General features: G+C 49.9%; 1 protein-coding gene across 1 annotated transcript; it reads right to left on the minus strand.

Moving 5' to 3' along the window:
- Positions 1 to 297: 297 nt before the first annotated feature.
- COPS7A (COP9 signalosome subunit 7A) lies at positions 298 to 12,548 on the minus strand. The gene is made up of 7 exons (XM_060236896.1): positions 12,337 to 12,548; positions 8,327 to 8,402; positions 7,527 to 7,615; positions 7,218 to 7,420; positions 3,791 to 3,896; positions 1,543 to 1,694; positions 298 to 912 (listed from the first exon to the last, which is right to left on the minus strand). The coding sequence occupies exons 1-7, from the start codon at positions 12,496 to 12,498 to the stop codon at positions 873 to 875; spliced, it is 828 nt and encodes a 275-aa protein (XP_060092879.1). The 5' UTR covers positions 12,499 to 12,548; the 3' UTR covers positions 298 to 872.
- Positions 12,549 to 16,340: the final 3,792 nt, after the last annotated feature.

Below are 16,340 nucleotides of genomic sequence, written 5' to 3' on the forward strand. Positions count from 1 at the left end.
GGGTGACCTTGGGCCAGCCACAAGTTCTCTCAGAGCAGTTATCTCAGCCCCACCTGCTTCACAGGGTGTCTGTTGTGGGTAGAGGAAGGGAAAGAGATTATAAGCCACTCTGAGTGAAGGGTGGGGTATAACTACTTCTACTGCTATCCCAGCCTCAAAGGAACCCCGAGCGAGCCTCTACCGCCCTGCTGCTTCTCTGAAACCGATGCAAATCTTCTCCAGTGCCAAAGGCCGGACAAGGGATCTGTGCCTGAAGTGTCCCGCAAGAGAACAAAGTGACGCCACGGCAAAAACAGCCCCCTTCGGATATGTCCATAGATTTATTTCTTTTTTCTTTTTAAATTGCTTTATATATTTATACTATTTAAAAACAATCCACACACACGTGCCCCCTTCCGCTGACTGGAGCAAAGCAGAAAAACAAAACAAGAGAGATGTTAACGGTGCATCATCCCTCCCCCAGAGCAAAAGTGTCCTGAGATCCCCCCCTCCCCTAGAACTGAGGCAGCTGCATGGTGCCCGGTTCATTCCCACCCCTGGACTGCCACAACATTCTGTCACTGCAAATGCGACTGAGAGAACTGAGGTCGTTTTATGGCTCTTTCAAAATGCACCCTGAAAAGAAAAGGGGTTCAGGGTGTGTGGGGGGACAGAGAGAGAGAGGTGGGGAAAGGAGGGGGGAAGTGCTGTTTGAAACAGAAGGGCTGCCAAAAGGCTTGCGAGAGAGCAAGGGAAGGAGAGAACGTAGCAGGAGGAAAGAAACGGAAAGAGGGGAGGGGGCACACAGACAGAGACGTCGTGGTTGGAGAAGAAAGCCCCACACGTGGAGGGGCGGCTGCCTGCTGGTCCTCCCCAGCCACGCCAGAATCCTGCTAGTTCGATTTCGACCAGATTTTCGCACTGCCTCGGAGCCTGTGTGAGAGAAGGAAACGGCTTCAGCGACGACTGGCCCGAAGTGCCTCTAGCAGGGTTACCCAACCCCAAGCCGTCAACCAGTACCAGTCCATGGCCTGATAGCAACCAGGTCGTGACTTGTACAATTATTTCATTATATGTTACAATGTAGTAATAATAATAAGACGACGACATTGGATTTATATCCTGCCCTCCACTCTGAATCTCAGAGCAGCTCACAATCTCCTTTATCTTCTTCTCCCACAACAGAGGTAGGTGGGGCTGAGAGAGCTCTCACAGCAGCTGCCCGTTCAAGAACAACTCTGCGAGAGCTATGGCTGACCTGAGGCCATTCCGGCAGCTGCAAGTGGAGGAGTGAGGAGTCAAACCTGGTTCTCCCAGATAAGAGTCCGCACACTTAACCACCACACCAAAATAAAGTGCACAATTGTATCATCCCAAAACCATTGCCCTCCCTCCCCACCCTGGTCCATGGAAAAATTGCCTTCCACAAAACTGGTCCCTGGTGCCGAAAAGGTTGGGGACCACTGCTCTAGCCCCACCGGAGGGCTTCAGTGCGTTCTGGGGGTGAACAATTTCTCACCGCCCTGAGGTAACTCTGAGGAGCAGGCTGGGATTCTACCTCACCCTTTGCCCTTCGAAGCCTTTTTGCTCGCCTGCCGCTGGTTGGTACCCGCAGCGGGCTCCCGGAGCTCAGACAGATGTTGCTCGGGATCTTGGGAAGTGGCGGCCGCAGCTGCTGCCGTCGTCACTTTGATGGTCTTCTTCAGATTTGCAACCTGCTGGGGCAAAAAGGTGGTGGCGGTGGTGAAGGGAATGAAAAGAACCAAAAAAGGAAGGACGAAAGACTTGTTACATTGGAGGTAAAGTCAAATGACTAAGCAAGAGGGGCGTGGGAGAGCTCGCTGTGTCCCCTGGAGAGTAGGAAAGCGCTCCCTCATGGAGTTAGCGGAAAGGTTCTCTCCCTTATCTGTCCAAGGGGCTTGATGATGTCCATCATTTCCCAAAGTTGTGAGGGCTGGTGAGCACACTTTCCCTCTCCTCTCTTCAGCAAAGCAATCTGCAGGACTTCTGCCTGAGTCAGTCTTCTAGCTCCCCTTCCAAAGTGGAAGGAAACCTGCCCAGAGCAGCAACTCATGCAGAGATGCAGGAGACCACCTCACAGAAAGGTGGGCAGTTTTCCTGTGCCTCTGCATCCAGAAGAAATGAAGGCTCCAGTTGGACTGGGGGCAAAATTATCCAGCGCCTCTGTTCCCTCTAAGCTGAATTAGTGTGAGCTAGCTCATAGTTTTTTAGCCTCTGGCTCCAACATTTTTGTCTTAGCTCAGGAAAAATGGCCCCTGAGCAAGTAGCTCACAAATTAATGCCAGCAGCTCTCAAGCAATACTCCCTCTAAGCTGTGGTGTCTTGTGAACAAAAATTCTACTTTGTGAGCCACTGGCATGAAAGTTGTGAGTTACTGCAACAATTAGCTTGCTCTGGAGCCATTTTTCCTGAGCTAAGACAAAAATGAGTGAGCCACAGGTTAAAAACTGTGAGCTAGTTCACACTAAGTCAGCTTAGAGGGAACACTGCTCACAAGTCTCCACAGCTTAGAGGGAGCAGGGAGACGCTAAGTGGAGGAAGGCCAAACAAGAACAATGCATCAAGCAGAGTTGCGGCAATCCATTTTCTCTGAGGTTTGGGTGCTTCAGACTCACTGGAGCTGATGAATTAAATAGTTCGGGATCAAGTGCCGTGTTCTACTGGAGAAAGTTTTCCTTCCAGACGTTTCGTTCTCAGCTGCGGAGAACATCCTCAGTGGCGTTGCAGCCGGAGCAGATGCTCAGACCTTCTTGGCTGCTGTGCATTGCTCTCAATGCACAGCAGCCAAGAAGGTCTGAGCGCCTGCTCCGGCTGCAATGCCGCTGAAGATGTTCTCCGCAGCTGAGAACAAAACGTCTGGAAGGAAAACTTTCTCCAGTAGAACACGGCACTTGATCCCGAAAGATTCTACAAACCCTAATGATGTTACCAGCCGTGAAAACCTGAAATCTTTGATAATGAAATAGTTATTTTCCGTGTGTGTGTGTGTGAGAGAGAGAGAGAGAGAGAGAGACAGACAGAATGTGTCTGAGAGAGTGTGTGTATGTGTGTGAGAGAGATCAAGGGCTTTAAAATGTCTGATTGCAAAGCGGTAGTTCTGTTAGTCTGTTGTAGCCCTCCAAAAAGCCAAAAGTCTAGTGTCACCTTAAAAACGAACAAGATTTTATTTCAATGTGAACTTTATGAAAATAAGGCTTCCCAGTATGCGTCCCCATCCCACATCTGCCTGAAGAAATAGACTGTGATTCACAAATGCTTGCAGTGAAATGTATCTTGTTAATCTTTAAGATGCCACAGGATTTTTTTTAAAAAGAACATTTGTCCGCAAGCAGCCGACTGAGCCAAAGGCCTGATCACAGTACCCAGCACCCAACTGGGAGGTTAAATCCCAGCCCCGTAAATAGGCAGAAATGAGACTGTTGGTATCTGCTGCGATCTGGGCAGTGCAGCCAATAATGACTGGCTGGTATATATGCAAAGAGTGACAAATCCAATGGCAAAGACTTCGCTAAGCCCCTCGTTCCCTTTGGCCCGCCAATGTGTAAGTGGACACCCTGATCTTGTGTCTTCAAGCTGCCCGCTGACTTTGCAAAGTAAACAACATTCTTGGCTCAGGAGCAAAACGATGCCAGCAGATGCCACGCGGGGTTGCCCGAGTATAAATGTAGAACCGTACTGAGAATAAAACTGGTGGGTGGGTGCCAGTTAAGGCCTGGAAGGTGGTCCATGTGCCCCCCCCCCCAAAGAGGAGAGGGTTGGCCTGCAAGCCGGGGGGGAGGAGGGGGCTCACCTCGCTCTCGATCTGCTGCTTCAGGCCCAGCTGCTGCTCCTTGTGCTGATTCGCTCGGCTGACCTGCTCCTCGATGCTGGAGAGGACCACCTCGCAGCCCTGGCACCTGGGTGGGACGGGCAAGGAAGATGTTCATGGGAGATCTAAGCGGGGCAGGCAGCTCTTAACGAAACCAGCCTGACACAAGGAGCTTGAGAAGTGGGGTAGGCTTGGGAAAAGCGAATGGAAATGCAAATGTCAAAGCTGGGGTGGTGGCAGGGAGCTGTTCTCAAAGGGGAGAGAAGAGATTGGATTTATGCCCCACCCTTCGCTATCCAAAGGAGTCTCAGCGCAGCTAACAATCTCCTTCCCCCTCCTCCCCACAACGGACACCCTGTGAGGTAGGTGGGGCTGAGAGGGCTCTCATAGTAGCTGCCCTTTCAGGACAGAGTCCCAGAGCGGACTACAATCTCCTTTCCCCATCTCCCCCACAAGAGACACCCTGTGAGGTAGGGGGGCTGAGAGGGCTCTACCAGAACTGCCCTTGAGCTGAACCACTCTGTAAGAACTTGTGGCTGACCCAAGGTCACATCAGCAGGTGTACACGGAGGAGCGGGGAATCCAACCCGGTTCTCCCAGATAAGAGTCCGCCCACTTAACTGCTACACCAGACTGGTTGGAGGAAATGCGCCACATAGAAGAAACTCCCCTGATGCCTTGCAAGGGGGATCCGGGATTAAATCATGAAGCATCATGAAAGGCATTTTGCTACACAGAGGGCTACGACTATGCCGATTCCACCCAAGCGGTATTGGATGCTGAATTCAGCTTCCTGAGAACGTCAGCTTTCATTGAACAGTAGAGCGGAAGCAAGCAAAAAGCAAGCAAGTTTCTAGTCCTTAAGCTACAAAGATTTATTCAAGAGCGGGCGAAATCTCAGAAGTCTCAAAGGAATCTCAGAAGTCTCAAAGGGGGAAGAGTCTGAATAAGAGAACGTATTCTCTCTGCCTCTATATGGAGAGTTAATCAAAACGTACAGCCTGCATTATAACAATTTAGTGAGCTAGCAACTTTTATTTACCCTGTTTGTCTCAATTTGTGATGATGAATTGGGATATTGTTTATTTATAGCCCGTGTGTCTTCCTGAATCAGTGTTAGATGTGCCTTATATATTACTCAGACAAAAGAGAGCTGTATTTTGTACATATCTGTATTTATAAATAATTTCTTTAAAAAAAAAGATTTCTGGTGGGTTTCTAGAAGAGGTTTTTGGCAAGCAACATCATTCTTTACCCCTCTGTTGTGACTAAGCAAACACACCATAACATGTATTTTTTTTTTAAAGGCAAAACAAATGCAGTCACGTAAATGTACTTCCTTTACATAATTCATGCAGATCACATATTCCCATTTTTATGCCACAGAACTTCAGCTTCTGCAGTGCAGCGTGAGCACAGCCCCGATTGTAGCTCTTTATGGGGAACTTTCAGAAGGGGAGTTGTAGGGCCCGGGAGAATTCGTCCACAGAGGTTTCTGCCCATCTTGGCAAAATGTGGATGTTGATCGGTGGGGGTGGGGGGATTGGCTGTTGCAAACAGGCAGCCCCAGATGCTTTCCCTCCTGCTGTTTCCATAGCAGGCAGCGCAGGGCTGAACATCAGCACATTACGCAGGTAGCGTGTAGCAATGTGGCAGTGGGGAGTGAGGGATGACCAGAACAAAGGACAAATAGCCCTGACCTGGATAGCCCAGGCAAGCCTGATCTCATCATATCTCGGAAACTAAGCAGGGTCAACTCTGGCAAGTACTCGGATGGGAGACCTCCTTGGAATACCAGCAGTCAGGAGGGCAGGGGCAGGCTCTATTCAGCCACCTCTCTGAATAGCCTGTAGGGCCCCAGGAGGGGTCAGTCACCAGAGGTCACCATGACTTCCAGATACACACACACACACACACAAGATAAAAAGAAACAGCCCAATGAGGAATTTCTTTCTCCACATTGCTTGTTGATTCTTGCCACATGATTCCCCCTCCACAATCCCATTGTGAGTCTCTAGGTTTTTGTTCCCCAGCAGGTACTGAGGGGTGTAATAACAAGATGAGGGAGGGAGGGAGGGAGGGAGGGAGGGAGGGAGGGAGGGAGGGAGGAAGGAAGGAAGGAAGGAAGGAAGGAAGGAAGGAAGGAAGGAAGGAAGGAAGGAAGGAAGGAAGGAAGGAAGGAAGGAAGGAAGGAAGGAAGGAAGGAAGGGAGGGAGGGAGGGAGGGAGGGGAGGGAAAGAGAGGCTGACATGGCAAAGCAATATAAAGAGAGAAATGCCTTCTCCAAGCCAAGAGCCACAAAATATGTGTGAAAGAGCCACATGTGGCTCCCAAGCCACAGTTTGGCCATCCCTGGCTTTAACCTTGAAAATCGTTGTCTCTAAGGTGCTACCGGACTGCTACAGACCAACACGGCTACCCTCTAAAAGAAAGCAGCAGCAGCCTGACATGGGGTTGCAGTTTGTGGCAGCAGTCCAGGGCCAGCATCAGGTGCAAAAGAAGTCCCGGAAGGGATACCTCTACCACTCAAATGCCACTGACAGCTGAGAGCGAGCCGTGCCCCTGCAGTGCATCCGATCCCTCCTCACTGTGCCGCCCAAATGAGCAGCTTGGCTGGAAAACTGGCCCTGCCCACAAGTAACGTCCCACCTGACTCCTCCAGCCAAGAGCAGTGATACGTAGCACACAAATTATTCACAAGCAGCTTTTCTTTGTTTTTTTATGGCATGGCATGATGGTTACAGCGTTAGGCTACGAATGGTTCGGATGTGGGTTTGAATCCCCACCCTGCCATGCAAGCTCACTGGCTGACTGTGGGCCAGTAATAATAATAGTAATCGTATGGTAGTGTGTGCAGAACAGCCAGGAAATCCTAAGACTGTCTGGGAGCTTGATGCTCCAACTCTTTTTTTGCATTATGAACCATTAGGTGGCGAGCAGTGTTCCCACAGAATTTTGGCCTCTGGCTCATACATTTTTGTCTCATCTCAGGAAAAATGGCCCCAGAGCAAACTAATTGATTCAGTAGCTCACAATTTTAATACCAGTAGCTCACAAAGTAGAATTTTTGCTCACAAGACTCCATGGCTTAGAGGGAACATTGGTGGCAAGCTAGACTTGTTTTTAAGGCAAAAGATGCTTCAGAGGTGGGTTGCCATTGCCTGCCTCTGTGTCCCACCCCTGGTATTCCTTGGAGGTCTCTCATCCAAATACTGGCCGAAGCCGACCCTGCTTAGCTTTCCAGATTTGAGCCGGTGACATAGAAGCTTGGCCTAAGCTAACTTACAAGGCTGTTGTGTGATAAGAGATAGGAACTGCATAAGTTGCTTTGGGTCTCCATTCGCGAGGAAATGCAGGGCAGAATGAGGTCGGAACAACGCTCCGGGGAGGCTTGGATAGCCCTGCTTACCATTCCTGAAGGGTGCGGGTGATGGCGCTGAGCTCCTCCCGCCGGATGTCCCGCCCGATGCTGTAATCCACCTCCAGCCGCTGGTTCCGCTGGTCCAGGCTCCCGCGCAGGACGTCCGCGTACACGGCCTCGATCACCAGGTCTTCCAGTTGCCGCACGTTCTTCAGCTGCAGCTGGTCCAGCAGGACCGAATAAGGGATGCACTGCAGGGGTGGGGTGGGGGGAACACAGGGCAGCATGAGAAATGGCTCCTGGGAGAACAAGGGGCATATGCAGCAAGGCATAAAAGCCCAGGGTGGGAAAAGTTACCTTGAGCTTGGAAGCCAGCGTGACCACCGAGAGATGGCGGAGTTTGTTCTTCTGAGCCTCAGTTAACGCAGGCAGATTCCCGGCTTCGGCTGAAAGAAAGAGCCACCGTCACAACCGGTTCAGAGTTCTCTCGAGCACTTGCTACTAACTGAGGTCAATCCTCATTGTCTTTTCTCCCCCCCCCCCCCAATTATACTAGAATTCGGGGGCACCCAAGGAAGCTGATAAGAATAGATTCAAGACAAACTAAAGGACATGCTTTGGTGTAGTGGTTAAGCGCGTGGACTCTTATCTGGGAGAATCGGGTTTGATTCCCCACTCCTCCTCTTGCACCTGCTGGAATGGCCTTGGGTTAGCCAAAGCGTGACTCCTCTCAAACATACACAGCTAGCGTGCCTAGCCTACCAAGCCCTTTGTTGCTTTTGAGGGGTCCAAGCTGCAAACATACAGTGGTTCTTTTTTGGGGGATTGGTTTCCCTGACACTAACAACCCACTCCACCCATTCTGCATTCGTTGTCCACCACTTCAGAACCCGGCCAAGAAGATCCTTGGAATTCTGGAACAATGGGCAGCATTCGGATCTACCTACCCCCAGGCCTATTCCACAGTCTGACCTGAGGCAATTTTTCCCTCCAGTTTTTCACCTCAGGATCACCTCAGGCAGAATCGTTTCCACAGCTGGTTGTGTTTTGCCTCAGAAGACAAGATGTCTGTGGATTCAGCACCTAGCGCTCCACTGGCGCTACTCCAGTTTTTCCATATCGCTACTCCCATTTCCCCAGAAGAAGAAGAAACATACCCAGATAATCTGAATACGTCCCATACGCAAAGACAGTGAGCAGGCGGAAGACGGGGGAGAATTCGCTGTCAGCTAGCTGCAGAGAAAAGAAAAACATCAACATTCATTAGGGAAAAAACCATAGCCGTGTTTTCACACAGGATTTTCAACAGCTTGGAGGGGCAACAGGGTCCTTTATCCTCACGGCAGACAACTTGGACTTTGCCCTTCAAGCTGGAGGTACAGGCCATTTTTTAACCACCAGAAAAACTCAAGGCATAAGATCGCATTAGACCTGGCCAAGATTCTGCTAGAAGAGTCTGAGACTCATGATCCCTAAAATCAGAATGGAACTAGTTTCCAGAATACTGGTGAATTTCTAATAGTTTCATATGGGAGAAAAGAACTCAACGCTACAAACCATTCAAAATGGTCTAGATAAGTCTGAGAGCTTCTGACACTGGATAAAATATATTTGCAGCTGAACACAGCTGGTGGCATAATACATTCAGCATGTTTTATGGACAGATGGTCCCCCATTTCTAGAATTTACAGAAAACTCTACCTTGCAAATTCATAAATGTCCTCTGAAATTTAGCTCCATCCTGGTTTACAATTACTGTTTCTCTGAAGTCAGATACTTTTTATCTGATTACTGTCTGGAGGGCAAGATACAGAATCGTTTAAACAACCTATTATGATTTTTCACTCCTCTGTCTCTCGTTGACACATCGTTTCACGTTTTAAAGTCTCGCATTTTAAAACTCACATCTCCGATGTAAATCTAACCCTGTGTTTTTCAGACTGCCGCTCAGCAAGTTTGATGTTGCGACTCTCTTATTTATTTCTTGTCGATCGTGACAGAAAAGCCAATAACACAGAGAAAAAGAAAAGATCTCTGTGCATACAAAACAGGCTGAAGACGTCCACCCACACTTCACCCTGGGCCTGTAAGAAATGCTTTGGTACCAACAACAACAAAATTTTATTTGTATCCTGCCCTCCCCGCCGGAGCAGGCTCAGGGCGGCTAACAGCATAATTCAAGTTTCAGTTATACAGAAATAGATAAAATTACATTAAACATTATGAACATTTTAATTAACATTTCTGATTAAATATTTAAAATTAAATTAAATTGGTAAAAGTGCTAATGCTATGTTGCTTTTTATGCTTTTTATGATGGCAGTTTCCTTAGCAGCTACCAAGGCCTTTTGGTACTGTCAGATCTTTTGGCAACTTTTCAAGCTCTTGACCATCAAATTATATTGGGGTTAATGGCCGGAATAGCCTGAATAGCCATGACTAGTCTGATCGTTAGATCTCGTAAGCTAAGCAGGGTCAGCCTTGGTTGGCACTTGGATGGGAAACCACCAAGGAAAACCAAGGCTGCTGTGCAGAGGAAGGCAATGGCAAACTACCTACTGTCTGGTCACAGGTTAGCACTTACTGTCCGTGTAAAAACCTTTGGGGTGCACTTTGATCCAGACCTGTTGTCAGAGACTGGGACTGATGCAAGGAACACTTTCTTTCAGGTACCCCTTGGGCAGAAGTTACCCTCCTTTCTAGACTCACCAGAAATGGCAGTGCTGATTCAAACTTCTGGGGGGGGGGTTACCATCAAGTTGCAGCTGATTTATGGCAACCCCGTAGGGTTTACCAGGCAAGAGATGTTCAGCGGTGGTTCTTCCACTGCCTGCCTCTGCATAGCGACCCTGGACTTCCTTGGTGGGCTCCCATCCAAGTACTATCCAGGGCCAACCCTGCTTCGCTTCTGAGATCTAAGAAGTTCAGGCTAGCCTGGGCTGACCAAATCAGCGTAATCTCAAGTTTAAACTCCTGAAATTGTCCTTAAAGACAATGTGGAAACTTCAAAGGGGACAAAACCTAGCAGCCCACGTCTTGATCAGAGCCTGAAGATGCAAAGGCCAATCGTAGAACAGCTACTGCTGATGACCCGTTTGTTGCCAGGTTCAGCTTCAGGTGCTGAGGTTCTGGCTGTCTCTCGAGCCAGAATCCAGCTTTATCCCTGCTTTACCCCTGGCACCAGTTTTATCCCGGCTGATGCTTTGTACTGGGAGGGAGGCTTTCTTAAAGGCACAGGCAACTCAACTCAAAGCTGTTGTTCCAATTTCATGAAACGAGCCATTCGAGAAGACTAGGGGATCCCCCCCCCCAAATTTCAGAAAGTCCTGGAGAGCTGCATGATTTCAAAGGGCCTTTGGCTAAGCAACGTGTTGCTGCTGGTCAAACGGTGCGCAGTTATTAAATAAGGACCCTACACCAGTCTGGTGTAGTGGTTAAGTGCGCAGACTCTTATCTGGGAGAACTGGGTTTGATTCCCCATTCCTCCACTTGCAGCTGGCACTCGGTTGTGCAGCTGCCCATTCTGGGAAGTCCGACTGCCTTTCAGATGCGGCATCCCCGGTAATGTTTCAAGCAACTCCAACCCTTTCCTAAGCACAGCTGAAAAAACACAGACTTGCAGCCTGCTTTCTGCAGTTAGGAGCCTCTATGTTCATCAGTGCTACATATCATCTGATAAAAAGAAAGGGAGGGAGAAACTACTCAAGCTGCTAATCTAAACAAACGTAGAAGAAGAAGATGAAGAAGATACTGGATTTATATCCCGCCCTCCACTCCGAAGAATCTCAGAGCGGCTCACAATCTCCTTTCCCTTCCTCCCCCACAACAGACACCCTGTGAGGTGGGTGGGGCTGGAGAGGGCTCTCCCAGCAGCTGCCCTTTCAAGGACAGAGTCTCAGAATGGCCTACAGTCTCCTTTCCCTTCCTCCCCCACAACAGACACCCTGTGAGGTGGGTGGGGCTGAGAGGGCTCTCACAGCAACTGCCCTTTCAAGGACAGAGTCTCAGAACAGCCTACAATCTCCTTTCCCTTCCTCCCCCACAACAGACACCCTGTGAGGTGGGTGGGGCTGAGAGGGCTCTCACAGCAGCTGCCCTTTCAAGGACAACCTCTGCCAGAGCTATGGCTGACCCAAGGCCATTCCAGCAGGTGCAAGTGGAGGAGTGGGGAATCAAACCCGGTTCTCCCAGATAAGAGTACGCACACTTAACCACTACACCAAACGTAGAGAGGTGTTCTGTCTGACTTGAAAGCATGAGGCAGTGAGAGGGAGTAATGTGTGAGATGTCTGACGGCCGCTGTACCAGCTCTGAGACACTGACTTGTGGAATTGGTCCCGCACAAGGGGTTACTCAGACGGAGCCTTACAAAACTCTCTAGCTCAGGGGCAGGCAATCTGAGAACAGCAGGGCCAGCCTATTTTGTCTGGTGTGATGGCTCCCTCACTCCATCCCAAAACCAGAGATGCAGCCCAGCAGGGACGTGCTCACAACAACATTTCTAAAGCATTCTTATTTTAGTCTTTTCCTTTCACGTAAAATTTACATACAAGATACGCCATGCATCTGGCCATGGATGACCCTTGCCCCACCCTTTTGCTGGCCAGCATATTAAAATCTTCACAAGTAGATGTGATATTTTTCGCTAGCGCTCAGGCCCCCAAAGGTTGCCTACCTCCTGCCCTACGGGCTTTGTCCCCCCATGTGAGTACTTCTTTTGAGTGCTTCTTTGGGTGAGTTCTTTGGGTATGTACTTTTTCACCCAAAGGGTGATTAACACATGGAATTCACTGCCACAGGAGGTGGTGGCAGCTACATTTCATTTTATTTGATTTATATCCCGCCCTACCCCACCGAGGCGGGCTCAGGGCCGCCTACAAGCATAGACAGCTTCAAGAGGGGACTGGAAAACCATATGGAACAGAGGTCCATCAGTGGCTATTAGCCACAGCGTGTTGATAGAACTCTCTGTCTGGGGCAGTGATGCTCTGTATTCTTGCTGCTGGGGGGGGGGGGGGGTGGAAGAGTGGGAGGGCTTCTAGGGTCCTGGTCCCACTGATGGCACCTGGTGTTTTGGCCGCTGTGTGACACAGAGTGTTGGACTGGATGGGCCACTGGCCTGATCCAACATGGCTTCTCTTATGTTCTTATGAGTCTTGGGGCTCACCTCTCGGACACTGGGCATATCCAGCAGCTCCCCAAAGACGTAGATGCCAGGGGCTTCCAGCACTTGATGGATGAGGCTGGCCAGAGCAGCTCCGCGGGCGGATTTGGCCAGCAGCAGGAACTGTTCCTGGTTCTGCCCTGTCACCTTCACCTCGGCAGCCATGGCACCTCCAAACCAGGCTGCTCCAGGGCCAGGATGCAGCCCCCAGAACCTAAGGAGGAGGAGTAAGCAAGCAAACTGGAATGGCAGCTCTCTCAGGAACAAACCAGGCATGCAGAGAGCGTCCTTGTGTCCAAGGGCACGCAACCCCCTTTTAAAAGCAACATAAGTGCCAAAACGGCTGCATTCACGCTGCAGGCCTTCTGAATAATTTTAAATGACTTTAAAATTGTGGCAAACACCATCTAGTTTGGCCCTCGTTTTCCCCCAAGACAAGTGACATGATTTGAAGGTACTTCAGGGAAGTGTTCACATGAACATATGAAGCTGCCTTATACTGAATCAGACCCTCGGTCCATCAATGTCAGTATTGTCTAAGACTGGCAACGTCTCTCCACGGTCTCAAATTGAGGTTTTTCACACCTACTTGCCTGGACCCTTTTTAGTTGGAGATGCCGGGGATTGAACCTGGGACCTTCTGCTTACCAAGCAGATGCTCTACCACTGAGCCATCGTCCCTTCCCTAAGCTGAGTTAGTGTGAGCTAGCTCACTGTTCTTTTGCCTCTGGCTCACTCATTTTTTGTTTTAGCTCAGGGAAAATGGCCCCAGAGAGACCGCTCCAGGTCCCAGTACCTCTGATAAGAAAACCCGGGCCAATCTGCTTGTGTGAACAAGGCCGGCTCTGGGATTAGGCAAGGAATGGGGGGGAGTGAGAGCTTCAAGAGAGAAAGCCAGTGGGGCTGTTTGCCCCCCACCCCAGAACAGAAGTGGGGGAAAGACACAGAGAATTTAAATAGAGTGATATGGGCTGGGGACAGGGATGCCAGCCTCCAGGTAGGACCTGGGGATCCCCCAGACTTACAGCTCCTCTCCAGACTACAGAGATCAGTTCCCCTGGAGAAAACGGACGCTTTGGAGGGGGGGCTCTTCAAGTTATTGTACCTCATGGAGGTTCCTGTCCACTTCAGGCTCCATCCCCAAATCTCCAGGGATTTCCCAACCTGAATCTGACAACCCTATTTGGGGCGTAGAAACAGAACTCAGGGCCTCTTCCAAATGGGGAGCTGTCACTCAATGGGGCGCCCCCCAGCCACGCTGCTCCTTTCCCGCCCCCCTGCAAGCTCGGAAGAGGGGCCCAGGCCCGCCTCCCCTTACCTGAGGGCTTCCTTTCCCTGCGGAGAGCCGCCGCGGGGCAGACCGCCTGTCCCTTGCCCGGAGAGGGACCACTTCCGGGTTGGTGGCGTCACAAGCTGCCCTCCAGGCCACGCCTCCCCGTCCTCTCATTGGCCGGATCTTCCCCGGGGGAGGGTTGGGGCCGAGCCGGCAGAGGTGTGCAGGTGCGCGCGCCTGCCACGCGGCTCTGTTTTCATAAGTTTTTTTCTCGCCTCTGCTCCGGCTCTTTGCAGCCCAGCGGCTGCAGAGGGACCCGGCCAGGAGCCAAAATACAGCCCGGGGCGCGCCTTTGGAAATGGCAGAGGGGTAGGGTTGCCAAGTCCAGTTAAAGAAATATCTGGGGACTTTGGGGGTGGAGCCAGGAGACATTGGGGGTGAAGCCAGGAACAGGGTTGTGAATTGACCTCCAAAGGGAGTTCTGGCCCTCACATCTAAAGGGACTGCACACCTTTTAAATGCCTTCCCTCCATTGGAAATAATGAAGGATAGGGGCACCTACTTTTGGGGCTCATAGAATTGGACCCCCTGGTCCAATACTTTTGAAACTTAGAGGGTATTTTGGGGAGAGGCACTGGATGTTATGCTGAAAATTTGGTGCATCTACCTCAAAAAACAGCCCCCACATAGTCCCAGATACTTGTGGATCAATTCTCCATTATGCCCTATGGGAATCGTATTCCATAAGGAATAATGGAGTGTCTGGCAGACATTTCCCTCCCCTCCCTGCTTTCTGATGACCCTGAAGTGAGGGGAGGGCCTCCAAACTGAGGGATCCCCTGCCCCCACATGGGAATTGGCAGCCCTACAGAGGGATGGCCGGTTTAGCCTGTTGCACCAAAGCAAATAGCAGGGGTGGCCAAATATAAGAGCCACAGAATAAACGTCAGGTATCTGAGAACCACAAGACAGGGACATCAGATGTTTGAGAGCAGGAAGGAGGCAAAGCAAATAGATGGAGAGGTGGGAAGAAAGCAACTTTACATGCGTTCTCCAAGCTGTCGGCTAGCTTGGTTTGGAGAAGTGATTTAAAGAGAGAAATGCCTTCTCCAAGGTGGTCTTCGAGAGCCGCACAATATGTGTGAAAGAGCCACATGTGGCTCCCAAGCCACAGTTTGGCCACCCCTGGCAAATAGTAATAAACCAGCAAAGAAATACTCTCCCTCCGTGCTGCATAAATAGGTAGGAGACAGTGCATTGCATCTAGCAGACTCCCCGGTCCACGAAAGTTTATGCTGTTTGTTTTTTTTAAATCTTCTAAAATGCTGCAAAATTCTTCTTTGTTATTGCTGCAACGAGTGCTGCGGTCCGTTAATGTTTGTGCAGAAATAAAATCCTGTTACTTGCTTCTGGTTTGTTTTTTTTTAATAAAGTAGATTTTATTTCAACAGGTGTAGCGTGATTTCCAGCTGCGCACAATGATATAAATATAACATCCATGCTGCAGATTTTTATACAGATACGTTTTAACCTCCCCACAGGAGTCCAGTTTATGCTGGAATAAAATCTGGAATCTGTGGCGGCAGTAAAATCTGGCGAGCCTTTAAAGTGCTTTTGGGCCATGCTCCGAAGCCCAAGACGCACTGGAATGTCTAATGAAAATACATCTTGCACTTTTAAGGTGAAAACATGTACTCTGGCCTGAGCCCCATCTGAATGGGGAATTCATAATGGCACAGGTCAAGCAGGTCAGTATACAGCTAAATTGTTTAAGAACAACAAGGAAGGGGGAGCTGTGGTGAATTTTATTTTTTTTGGGGGGGGTGGAATTCCACCATGATCCTGTATACCCAGCGGCAGGGGTGGAATTCTAGCAGGAGCTCCTTTGCATATTAGGCCACACACCCCTGATGCAGCCAATCCTCCAAGAGCTTACGAGCTCTTTTTTGTGAGCTCTTGGAGGACTGGCTACATCGGGTGTGTGGCTTAATATGCAAAAGAGCTTCTGCTAGAATTCCACTCCTGCCCAGCAGCGGTGATTTATCTTCCAGATGAGTGGGGCAGAGCATTTCCACATGATCTCCAACGTGGAGTGTACAAAGGTCTGTTGAACCCAGAAGGATTTATTTTTCCTGAGGATCAAGTGGTGGTGTGGCACATTTTCAAAAATCCCAGCAACTTGAGCAGGGTGCAAGAACATGGACAAAGCAGCTTTTCCCTCAGGAGTACCAAGGTGTTTTAAGGATGGTGATGATGAAGAAGAGTTGGTTTTCTGTGCTTTGCTTTTCTCTACCTGAAAGACTCTCAAAAGTGGCTTGCAATCGCCTTTCCCTTCCTCTCCCCACAACAGACACCTTGTGAGACAGGTGGGGCTGAGAGAGCTCAGAGAGAACAGCTCAGAGAGAACTGACAGGCCCAAGGTCACCCTGCTGGCTTCATGTGGAGGAAGAGATGGGAATCGAATCTAGTCTCCTTCACCTATGCTCAGGATATTGTTCTCCCCTTCAGTTTGGTGTAGTGCAGGGGTGTCAAACATGCGGCCTGAGGGCCAGATCAGGCCCCTGGAGGGCTATCAGGCCTGCCAGCAACTCACTGTCATTTGTTTCCTTCTGCATCACAGCTTGCTTTGCCAGGCTTGCTCAATCGCACAGGAGCTATAGAGCAAAGCCTCTGTTTTCTCCACTGGCTGACCACCACATGAAGCAACTTATGTACAAAAGCTTGCGATGCCCAG

The sequence above is a fragment of the Heteronotia binoei genome, chromosome 4 (assembly GCF_032191835.1).
Source record: "Heteronotia binoei isolate CCM8104 ecotype False Entrance Well chromosome 4, APGP_CSIRO_Hbin_v1, whole genome shotgun sequence".
Classification (NCBI taxonomy): domain Eukaryota; kingdom Metazoa; phylum Chordata; class Lepidosauria; order Squamata; family Gekkonidae; genus Heteronotia; species Heteronotia binoei.